At 39.9% G+C, this 11,527-nt stretch overlaps 3 protein-coding genes across 3 annotated transcripts; 1 reads left to right on the forward strand and 2 right to left on the reverse strand.

The window, feature by feature from the left end:
* Nucleotides 1–615: 615 nt before the first annotated feature.
* On the reverse strand, nucleotides 616–5,294 carry mitd1 (MIT, microtubule interacting and transport, domain containing 1). The gene is made up of 7 exons (XM_080839482.1): nucleotides 4,876–5,294; nucleotides 4,583–4,684; nucleotides 4,346–4,482; nucleotides 4,104–4,187; nucleotides 3,505–3,620; nucleotides 1,069–1,129; nucleotides 616–975 (listed from the first exon to the last, which is right to left on the reverse strand). Exons 1-7 carry the CDS (start codon nucleotides 5,018–5,020, stop codon nucleotides 880–882), a joined length of 741 nt encoding a protein of 246 aa, XP_080695608.1. The 5' UTR covers nucleotides 5,021–5,294; the 3' UTR covers nucleotides 616–879.
* Nucleotides 5,295–5,670: 376 nt separating this feature from the next.
* On the forward strand, nucleotides 5,671–7,226 carry mrpl30 (mitochondrial ribosomal protein L30). Its single transcript, XM_080838885.1, has 5 exons — nucleotides 5,671–5,982; nucleotides 6,282–6,359; nucleotides 6,449–6,595; nucleotides 6,798–6,871; nucleotides 7,001–7,226. Exons 1-5 carry the CDS (start codon nucleotides 5,932–5,934, stop codon nucleotides 7,131–7,133), a joined length of 483 nt encoding a protein of 160 aa, XP_080695011.1. The 5' UTR covers nucleotides 5,671–5,931; the 3' UTR covers nucleotides 7,134–7,226.
* A 74-nt stretch (nucleotides 7,227–7,300) lies between these two features.
* On the reverse strand, nucleotides 7,301–11,245 carry txndc9 (thioredoxin domain containing 9). The gene is made up of 5 exons (XM_080840017.1): nucleotides 11,216–11,245; nucleotides 10,256–10,455; nucleotides 9,924–10,042; nucleotides 8,603–8,857; nucleotides 7,301–8,467 (listed from the first exon to the last, which is right to left on the reverse strand). The coding sequence occupies exons 2-5, from the start codon at nucleotides 10,439–10,441 to the stop codon at nucleotides 8,347–8,349; spliced, it is 681 nt and encodes a 226-aa protein (XP_080696143.1). The 5' UTR covers nucleotides 10,442–10,455; nucleotides 11,216–11,245; the 3' UTR covers nucleotides 7,301–8,346.
* Nucleotides 11,246–11,527: the final 282 nt, after the last annotated feature.

Here is an 11,527-nt window from a genome sequence, read left to right on the forward strand (position 1 = left end):
CTATCTAGTAGGCCTACCTACTAATGTCATGGAGAAGTATGCTTATTTGTTCTAAAAAAAACTCAATTCGTAAGCTGACACATAAAACATGACGATTCAAAACACATTTCACTTGATCCCAGCGATTCATTTCAAACTGACACTACTTACATGTGCTCGTCGTTGTAAAATTGCTTCTATGTTTTTCCACTTGAGCGCATCTGTGAGTAGTTCGCTCGGCAGGTGTTGAAGAGCTCCACCGCTGTCGTACCGCGTCAAGGCTCACGGGCAAAAAAAATTAACCGTATAACCACTGTGTTTTGGTTTTTTAAACAAACAACAATCTGGCCATAATAAAGTACTATTTAGTGCTTGTCCTCTGAATAACACGTATAAACAAAGGACGTCTATTTTTCTCTTGGCGTCCATAGCCATAGATTAAAAAAAAACGTTACTTTGACAGACCACAAACCATGCAATTATTATCAGTCTCTTTTATTACTGACCAGCAGGTGGTGCTTTTTCACGGGAAAAAAGCATGACAAGAGTTTCTGAAGTAGCTTACTTTATTTAAAAAACCTTAGAACCCACCAACATACATCAAAAGCATTTCCAACACATAACAGAGTTGTCACCATTAAGAAATTATGGCATATTATTGTGGTCCATCTGTACATAAAGACATTGTTACACATCATGCGGTCCATCAATTTCAGCAACATAATAGGTAAAGATCTTTGGCATCACTTGTAACTGGTCAGTTATTTTTATGAGCACTGCAGCTCAGCCAAAACATAACACGCAACTTGATTATTGTTGTTATGAGAAGGCACTAAATATCTCTCAAGTTAAACTTTAAAAATTAAAAAAAGTATTAAGGCACAAAATAGTTATCCGGCTCTAACTTGTCTTTGTGTGCTTTGTGTGAAAAACGTCCACAGTCGTCTCGTGACACTCTCTCAAGTCGTAATCACAATATCCAATAGAGAATCTTCCCTGAGGAAAAGAAATAGGAGGCATTAGCTCTAATTCTGGTGATATCAGGTCAACTTCTACACAAAAGTAAAAGAACAAAAGGTATCAACTTACCCTAGGCTTTTTAAAATAGTCAAGTCCTCTTCCAATCTTAATGATCCATCCATTATCAAATCTGTAAAAAGTTCCAAGATTTACTCTCCATACACACATAGTCTTTAGAGGTGACAATATAAAACATTTTTGGTAGATGCAACCAGGGCCGGAGTGGGGCCACTTTTCAGCCCGGGAATTTCAGGCCCAGGACCGGCCCACTTTTTCCATGGTAGCGGAAATTGGATAAATGAAGCAACAGTTCAGCTCTTACTATTCTGATTTTTTTTTTATCAATACCATGGTTCAACAAATAATGTAAAGGTTAAATAATAATCCACTTAAACTGAGAAGTCAACTAAAAATATTCCGCTATTCCACAAGGATAGGTTGATAATTAACAAAAGCAGAAATAAATAAAGCATTTGAAACCTATCCCACTCTTCAACAACGAGGATATTGATCTAATGTTTACAGTTCAACTCACAGTACAGTAAACAGTTACATTGGGAATAGCACCAATACAACAGCATCTACAGCATCAGTAACTGCCTAAGCATTGCACTGGTTTCAGCCACTTTATCTATAAATGTGTCACTGCTTCTAGACATGAGGATTTCCTTTTCTGTGCACATTAACATGAAATCCTCCAAGTTCTCCTGACTCAATGAGCTTCGAAACCTATTCTTCACAAATGTTAGGGTTTGGAAAGCTTCTCTCACATGCAACCTGTGTGATGGAAAAAGTCAACCCAAACTTATATGCTTACCTAATGACATGATAAGCATCTGTGAGGAGGTTGTACAGTGAGAGTATTAAATGTGCACAAATGGCACAGTTTTTGCAGGAGGAACAGGTCCTGCTTTCAAGCTCCATCTCTGGTTCTTACATATAGTCCACCACTATCCTCCTGACCTTCCTGTGCCATCTCACTAGCCTACATGCCCTGACAGTACAACCTTCAAGAGAGGACTTTTTCAGTCTCTCCCAATGGTATGCCAGGCTAGACAGCTCAGTTAGTAATGTGCTAACAGTAGCTCTGTAATCAAACGTAAGCAGACATTTGCTGATTTCCTGGAGTGCTGAGTTAGGGAGCCCATCTATATTTCAGGAATGTTTTTAAGGGTCAAGACAAGCTAAATCTGAGGCAAGTTTTGCATTTGCTGAAAACCTCCTATCCATGCTACCTGCCACAGTGTCCAGAATAACATTATGGACATTCACTTCAAAAGCAACATCAGATGAGACAACTGGTTCATCATCTAAAATCTCCCCTTGCATTCTTTTCTTTCATCAAGCACGGTCATATACTGCTCTTTCTTACATTAAATAACTTTTATTCATATTGTTTATTTTATTTTGTTAACCTCTCTACCTGTCCCTGTAGTCATGGCCTCCTCATTGCACATTTCGTGCTCATCATTTTCAGCAGGAATCATTTTACCATATATTGGGTGATATAAAAAGGCTAATATTTCAATTAAATGTAATATTTTGCTTGCGAATAGGTTTACAACGCTACAACGATATTAACCAACGCTACCCGAATATTTACGTTGCTAATCATTAGGCCTATGTCTCTCTTTACCAGTTGCCACTTGTGTTTTTACCTCTTGAAAATAAATCGGTAAACTTGGCACATTTGGCAGCATCCTCCTCCAATGCCTTTCTTTATTTCAAACTGGCTTTTTCAGCCGCTCCTGGCCTTTTCCTCCCATCCATCCTCCCTGCCTCGTATCGTTGCGTTTGTGCCGGCCCAGCAGCAGTCTAATGATAAAACTTTTTGGAAAAGACGGGCTGTGGACCCAACCAACTCTATTTAGAAGGGGAGAACTTCCTCGCATGGTACAACCCATGCAGAGGCTGCGGTGTCAGAATGTGAAACGTGTTTAGCCTACTTTAAGAGAAGATGAACGAACGTGACAAATGTCAAAAAATTAAATTCTCGACCGGCCCAGAAATGAAGTGGCCCACCGGGAAAGCTCCCGATTCTCCCGATTACCCACCCCGGGCCTGGATGCAACTGGCTTTTGGATCCCACTGCACTTGAGTTCCAGACTCCTGATATATCTTCCTTCATTGTTTCTCGTGTTATAGAGTTTTATTATTTATGAAAAAGAGTGGAATATGCTGGGCTACTGTTCAGCTGTAGTACATTTGTTTGGTAAAATGACCTTACCAGCTGCAGCCTTATATTTTGAAGAAAAAAGAATTTCAACCAGTATGGCAATCTCGGTGACCAGTATGCAAAATGAGGAATTCAATCAACAGCAGCAATATACACTGACCTGCAATTACTCCAACAGCTACTGTTTAAATACTATGTCATATGGGACATGTAGAATGTTCACCATGGATGCATTGTGCTAACATATTTAGCCAAGATTAGATTGAAGTCCACATGTAAAAACCGTTTCACTATGGAGTGGGCGTTACATAACTGGGTTGGTGAATTACCTGATCTCTCTGTCGTGGATGGTGGAGGAGTACTGGATGTCTAGGTCAACACTTCGCCTCTGAAGCGACTCCTTGAGTTCACTGAGGGCACTGACCTGCTGAGCAGAACTGTCTCCCTGTAGAACCATGGCACACAGGTGATCCTTAAAGAGGTACTTTTAAATCCTTAAACAGGTACTTTTTGAGCTGTTAAGTAAATGATATGACTGTACTGTGATGAAATACATCATAAAATGGGCGGCCCACCACCCCGGGCTGCCACCTGTGAGTCTCATTATCAACTGCTGATCGAGACTCATCATTCCCAGAAGTGTACGCCCTCCTCAGCCTTACTTTGCACTGCATCTCAGCCCCTTGCCCACTTTTCAGCATTTTCCAAAATGATGCAGTGGGTGGAGTTACACTTTAAATATAAAGACTAAAACATATGTACATTAATCATTGGATCCATTAAACAAAATCACAAACACATACAGACAACCGGAATGATTTGTGTTTCAAAAACAGCAGTGTATAAAATTACATGTCAGATGGATACCTGACCGCCCTGAAGAGGACAAATGAATGGTGGCCATTGTGTGAATGGGCTGATGACTCACATCTTGGGAGGTCAGGAGGTGAATTTTCTTGACTTTGCCTTGGGTCTTCAACAGCATTTCACAGAAACGCAGGAAGTTGTAGAGCTGCAGCGAAGAAAGTAAAAGTCAGACAAACGTGGCAGTATTCCCTCTCCTGCAGAAAGTCTTTCAACCTTAGATTAATGACAACTTAACCACACATTTCTAAAGGGCGTCATGTGAATTCATTATGTTCTTTAAGTATGATATAATCAATGCCTCACCTGATGAACATGGCGAATATAAGGGTCCTCAACCCAAACCTCTGTCAGGCCCTCACTGACGTATGGCTTGAAGAGGACTTCATAGCTAAATCCTGTGTCACAGTCTGCTATCTTGATCTGTTCATGATACTTGCCCTCTGATGATAAACAGCATTGCATCCAACATTAACTGTAATTACAGCTGAATGGGTACTGTTCAGAGGTCCTGTTCGCATAATGCTCTTTCCGTTGACTTACCCTCTTTAGCGTTATTAAGATGCACTTTAATCTGTTCAGCTCTAGCCATGTACCCCTTGATCTTCTCCCTATAGTGCACTTTTTTAGAATCATCCTTCACAGCTGTGAGAGGAAACATGCTTTAAAAACACACCTTTTCACATGTGGATCAAAACCAGTGGAATACATTTCCTGGTTTCTCAACTTTATTTACATTAGTCCGTAGCAACACTCATGTTAAATGTAAGTGCATATTTGCATAAATGCACAGTGATATGAATTGAATTGGATATTAATATCAGTCGATACGAGACCTTTAAGGACATCAATCAGCAGCTGGATCCCTTCCTGGTAGCACACCAGAGACTCCTGAAAGCGTGAAATTTGGTCCAACTCCACGGCTCTCTTCAGAACAGAGATGGCAGAGGTCTCCATCCCAGGGATGTTGTTGAGTGACATTATTGAGTGAGAGGAACTCTATCTTAATCTTAAAACACTGTCAGACAGTTTCATTGATTCCCGTGCTCCTTACAATAAAAACGTTTTCATTTGATATACGGGGAAGTGCACGGTCATTTTTGTCTTTTCTTTCTAACTTAAATTGTACTGTGAAGCTTCTTAACCAGTAGGCCTATAGCTACCAAAACTACTTTTGCCGACCAGATAACTAGTAAGCTAACTACCTCATATTTCTATTAACTTAAATCTACATTTTCACCACAAAGCAATAGGACGCCTGGAAAAAACAATCGTGGATCTCATTACCCATGCTGTTTACGTCTGTCAACCTAAACATTTAGTGAAAAGTAGCAGCACACTCAATGCCAAACGACACTTCCTTGTCAAATGGAGTGTTTCAATAAAAATAATCCCTCCAACAACACAGGGAATTTGGCTGTCTTGCTTTACCATTTTCTTCAAAAAGTTGTTATCATATTTCAGATTAAATAACTAATTCAATGTTTCAACAAACTGAACAGACAGGAAAATATAGCATTTACTTATAGCCACTAAACGTTAGTAAAATAATTATTTTGATCGGAAAGTAATTTCAGGCAAAATTCCCTGTCAGTATGGGTTTAAGAGACGTACTTCCGGTTTCCTGTTGCAGTCCCATGTTTTCTAATGTGACATTAAAGCTAAGGGTGTTCTGATTCTATGCGCTATACATTATAGGTCACATTTAAATGTAGTATGTGTATGATGTCTTATTTAAGTAGCTACATCTCTAACCACAAAGTTGCATGTTTTAAATAAGATTGTTATCAGTTAACGGTAGCTAGCAATAACCTTGGCATTGCCTCTGCTTTAACTAGCTAGGTAAGGAAATTTACTTTTCCAGTTTAGCATTGTTGCCTGCGAGAGACGCGATGTCGGGTTTATATCGTGCTTTTCAGAAGTCTTCTACTGCTGTTATTAAGGTATGCCAACAATCTATAGTGCAATTATGTGGTTTTACCTTACCTAGCCAAACCCTTACGCTACTCTTAAAAGTTAACATGACATGGAAAATATGATTAACTCCCACAGATATGCAATAATGCATTTGGCAATATCTGGTTGTAATAGTGTAAGATGAAAGCACAACACATACGGCGGTGATGTGATGTGGCCTTACACGTTTATTTTCAATCAATTTGGGAAGGAAGGTGTAGCCTACAGTCTAAGTCAAGTCTTTCAAGCTGATGGTAATGTGTGATTTTGATGCCTTATTCTTTAGAATATGACCGAAGCCAGTCAGCTCCCATGGTACTGTCCTTCACGCAGCCTTTTCAGAAGATCACGCGTTCCCAATGAGGTATGTGTATTAGGTTCAATACATAATTTGAAGATGTATACCCATTGCACCAAATCCTTGCATATAAACAGACACCATTTTCCTTTAAGGTGTTTGAAGAGCGATCAAAAGAACATGAGAAACATGGTGGTGACCCGGAGCAACCCCACAAACTGCATATTGTCACACGAGTGAGGACGACAGTTGGGCGGCCGTACTGGGAAAAGAAGGTGGTGAAGAGCCTGGGGTTGGAGAAGGTGATTGAAGCCGTAGTGTTGTTTGAAACTTAAAACTTGTGTTATAATATATAATTATATTATTTACACTTATATGCAACATGGTACCACTTCATCTTCACCAGGCTTCAAATGGAACGAATGTTGTATCTCTGTAATCTCTGTTGTAATTGTGCTTCAGTTTGGAGACTCAGTGTTTGCCATGTTTCATTTCCAATTGTAGGCTCATACACCTCGTGTCCATAAGAACATACCCTCTGTGAATAATCACCTGAAAATAATAAAACATCTTGTGAGGTAAGTGTGCATTTAGATTTTGGGAAACTTTCGTTTTACTGTTTGCATATTGTTGCATGCACCAATCAGTGTAAAATTCTGTCATTAATGCACATGGTTTTTTTTCTTCCCCATTTTGATTTTTCATAGGATTCAGCCATTGAAATTACCATATGGTCTTCCTGCTGAGGAAGATATGGCTGACACTTACCTCAATAGCAAAGGAGAACTGGTAGTACGGAAACTGCTCAAGCCAGTGGAGCACAAAGCCATTAACTCTTAATTCCTCAGTGCTCCCACCCCACCCTCATCACTAGTACACACATCAACCAACCTGATCATATATTATTTGTTCAATAAAGCTACATACATACAACTACTGTGGATTGTTGGTTTGGGAACCAGTATGGTAGAGGCAATGTGGAGTTATATAATAATAAAATAGGATAGTGAAACTTTAAACATGATTTATTAAGATAAAGTATTACTTGAACAGAACTTAATTTAGACTGTAACTGAGAAAAACGTTGTTTCTGGAAGGCTGCACATTAGCTTCCATGGCACTGGATAACTCTCCTGGCTCGAGTGAACATCAGAGCACCTAAATCAAATGTAGTCCAACTTCAGTGGAATCTTCACAATGGGAGTACGTTATGAAATGGAAGACAGTCCCCTTTTTAGACTAATACATCAAGTGACACACTGTCAGGAGGATGTCTATGTGAATAATTGTTTTAACCTAATCTGGGAAACATCATTTTGTCACTTCTGCACATCGTTTCAAAAGAACAAAAGTACTCCATTGATGGAAACACATGTAGGGAGCACGTATGAACAATTAAGTCCAAAAAGATTTACCTGTAAGAATTTGTTGTGATTTGCACCGAATAGCCTGATTAGTGTTTTCTACATAATGAGAAAAGAGCATTGATACCAGACAACTACAGTGTTGCTATGGTAAAGCAATGGTCAGGCCCATTACGTTTGAAGAGGTGAGTTTAGTCTGATCCTCTTTTTCATTTAAGGTACCCAAGACACCTTGATTACGGTCTGAAAAATCAGCCTCAGGTTTCAATAAAAATTACAAAATATTTTGATCTACATGTTAAGTTCCGAGGTAGGTAAGCCATCACACTCATTGGAGCTGGTGCCTTGAAAGTAACAATGCTGACTCCGTTATCATGAGAATGATTTCCTTTTTCATTTAATCATAGAAAACAACTTTCATTGAAGAAGATGTCATTCCTAAAAAAATAGCAAATGCAAACGAGGCACACTGAAATACATGTTAATGGCTACTGTTTCAGTCACACTCAAAAAAACAGACTAGGGTTGATTTGTTTGTACATCATCAAATATGACCTAATTAGTGGAGTAATGAAGATCACTTAAAGAAGAATAAAAGGAACATGGAAGTACAAAAGATGTGAAACCAGCTTGGTTGAGGACTGTATGAAGGAAGCTTTAAGATTGAGCAAGAGCATCAGTAGAGTCCTCTAGTCATCGTCAGCTTCAGAGTCCGAGTCGTAAGTTTTCCCTCTGATCGTCCTCTTCTCCACCTTGGTGAACTTTGACCCCGACTTTGATGCTGCTGTGGGGGGCTCCATAAGGTTCCCACTACAAGGTAGAAGACAGTCGGGAATATGGTGTCAGATACTCAAATGTGGAAAAATCTCTTCAGTCACATTAGCCAAGGCAGTTTTTAATCTCAAGATAACTGTGAAGATAATTAACACCAAATAATACCCTCACCTGTAGTTGATGATGTCTGAACAGCCTAGCCTCCACTCTAACATCTCTGTGGTGAACTCATCGGTGTTGCCAAGGTCGGCAAAGCCCACAATGTAGTCCTTGGTTTTCCCATCTTTGACCAGGGCCATTGACGGGATGACTTTAATCCGCAGCCTCTCCGTCAGGAAGGGGGCCTTCTCTACGTTGAGCTTGAGGAATTTTGTTTCCAGGTGCTTCTTTGCCAGGATATTTAGGTGTTTGTCTACAATTTTACACCTATCAAAACAAAGACCGTGCAATTTTGCCATTGTTTTTCAAATGCTTGTTTCAATGGTACTCAATGCAGACTTTAACAGTACGTCAAAACACAAACATCTGTCAATATTTGTATATTATTTCTAGAGTATGAGTAGAGCATCTTATACACTTCTATTTACCTTTTAATATACTATACTAGTACAACCAAAGTATTGGCACACAATTTGCCTAGCAGCCTTTTCTACAAGGCATTCAATCACGACGTATCTTGCGCACATTGGTCATTTACATAGTTTACACAGCATCTAGGGTAATGCCTCATTTCAACAGTTTTGTTTGGTGTTGTCACTCATACGCAGCAACATATAAAACACACAATATGCCCCCTAGTGTCCAACACAATGAATTGCATGTCTTTAAGGATGGCCTAAAAAGGGGGGCCTTGTGTGTTTTTGACAATGCTGCTAATAAAGATATAGCATAACAGTAATCTATAGCATTTAAAGTAACACTATGCAACAATTAGACTTTTTGAGGTATGGTTTTTATAGGCAACTAGTTTTGGGATCATCCTTAAACTAATTTTAATAGCATATGGGCATGTGAAGGACAGATAAACACCTGTCTTTCACACTAGCCATCCAGGATATGCACTTTGTAGTTGTGTGTTTCCTGGCTGGAACACCTTGCAAAAAAATGGAAGAAAGCTATACTGCCAAAAGATGTGTTGTGTTGGCAAGCTTCTACCAGTGTCAACTGGGCTGTTGGTGTGGTGTTTACAAGGTTTTAGCACGCCTTATAGGTAGTTCGCAAGCTACTTTTGGAACAGAACTCTTAAGTGCTGCTTTAACTCTCACTTGTGTCTGTCATCATGGAATTAATGTTTGCCTGAATAAGCAAATTCTTAAAAATGTTTTATGAACTCACCCTCTTTTTTAACTTAGATATAGTTATAAGCTTACCATACTTTAAGCAGAATAACACTGGAGATCACAGGGGCTCCCATAGCAATGAATTGACTTTCGGTTGACTTGCATTAAATTCACAGAGCTATGTGGTAACTGAGCATGAAGGGCTTGCCTACCTGAAAGTGGAGTCCCTGTAGAAATGGCAGACCACATTCTTGCTATCCTTCACTTCGGCGAAGAAGTCTTTCTCACTTGGGATCTCTCTATATTCTCCATGCCCTTTAGACATCCACTCCTAAGGAGGGAACGTTATTGAGCATGGGTGAATGTGTCAAGATTAACAAGATAAAGAAAAATAGGAAGACGAGGGCCAGGACTTAAGCTGGTGCAGATATCAAAATGTATATCATTCACAATACTGCTGCTTCTTCATCTTCTTCAGTGCAATGTTTACATTATCCATACATGAAAATAATCTATATAGTACAGGTTTAGCTATCTGCATTACCTGCTTCTGTTTCTGAGCTCTTTTGAGGGCTTCCATCCTTCTCTCTTTCAGCCGCTCCAGTTCGTCCTCGTCCGGCCGCTCAAGTCTCTCCAGCTCCGCATCCAGCTGTTCCTCTACCAGCCGTGCTGACTGGAGCACTTGATGCTCCAGCGCCTTCGCAACCATGTCCATTGAATAACCAGCCATTCTTTACAAGCAACCTAAAATGTCATAGATCAAGTCAGTCAGTATGTTGATCCTGGCTTCATGGGGTTGCAGGTTGCTTCTTCCTGTGTCCATGGTAACTGCGACTAATGCTAGTAGCTAGCTACCTGCTTACTGTATGCTACCTGCTCCGATGTACACCAAACTCACAAACGTCTAGAACCAAACATAATGGACAGTAACGGTGTCTTACTGCGTGCTGTAAGATACTGCGATGAAATTGTGGATAGGTCTGTATACGTACCCTCCCAACTACAGCTAGCAAACGCTGTGCTGAAACCAATACAACAAAGGAACAAGACCTACAGACCTACAGTAACGTTATCCTAGTTTGTTGTATCCTAGCTTAAAACTAAACGTCACTTTCCACAAGCACGACCAACGAGGTTAGCTAGTTAGCAATGATGAACTAGCTAGGTGTATTCGTGAATTAATACAAACAATTGACGCTACCTGACGTAGCCAAAGAGGAAACTTACTCCTACCCAAAACGCAAACAATTTGTTAAAAATGATTTAGCAAAAAACCGGTATATCCTACCAGTGTTAGCCACCAGCTTGCTAGCTAGCGATTAGTCGGTACAGTAGAAAGCTATTACTAGTTAACATTATCTCGAGTAGCGTTAATGTTACTATAAGTTGCACTGGGATTGATTCTGTCGTTTTCATTCGAAGAACCAATTCATGTTAGTCAACATGCCACACTAATTGGACGTTTAAAATAAGCTGATAGTTATCACTGGCTAGCATTACTTACCGACGTCCCCTTCCACTGCAGGCTACAGACAGACAGTTCACAACTGCGCAGAGCGTACAGTCTACGTAAGGGCGGGGTCAGCGCAAGTTACGCAATACGCCCTGACCACTGATCTTTGCTTATATTATTTGTGCAGAAGGTTTGGGACTGTACGGCTATAATGCATTCATGCATGGGCTCAGCTACTTTGCTATATTTGGTCTTATGAATGCGAAATTCTTGCTTTGGTACAAGAGCTTCTCTAGCCATTACAGGCAAATTTAATCAGTGACTAATTCCCTGCTATTGTCTGAAGTCTTTCTGCCTCACTTG

The sequence above is a fragment of the Sprattus sprattus genome (genome assembly GCF_963457725.1).
Source record: "Sprattus sprattus genome assembly, chromosome: 5".
In the NCBI taxonomy this organism is placed as follows: domain Eukaryota; kingdom Metazoa; phylum Chordata; class Actinopteri; order Clupeiformes; family Clupeidae; genus Sprattus; species Sprattus sprattus.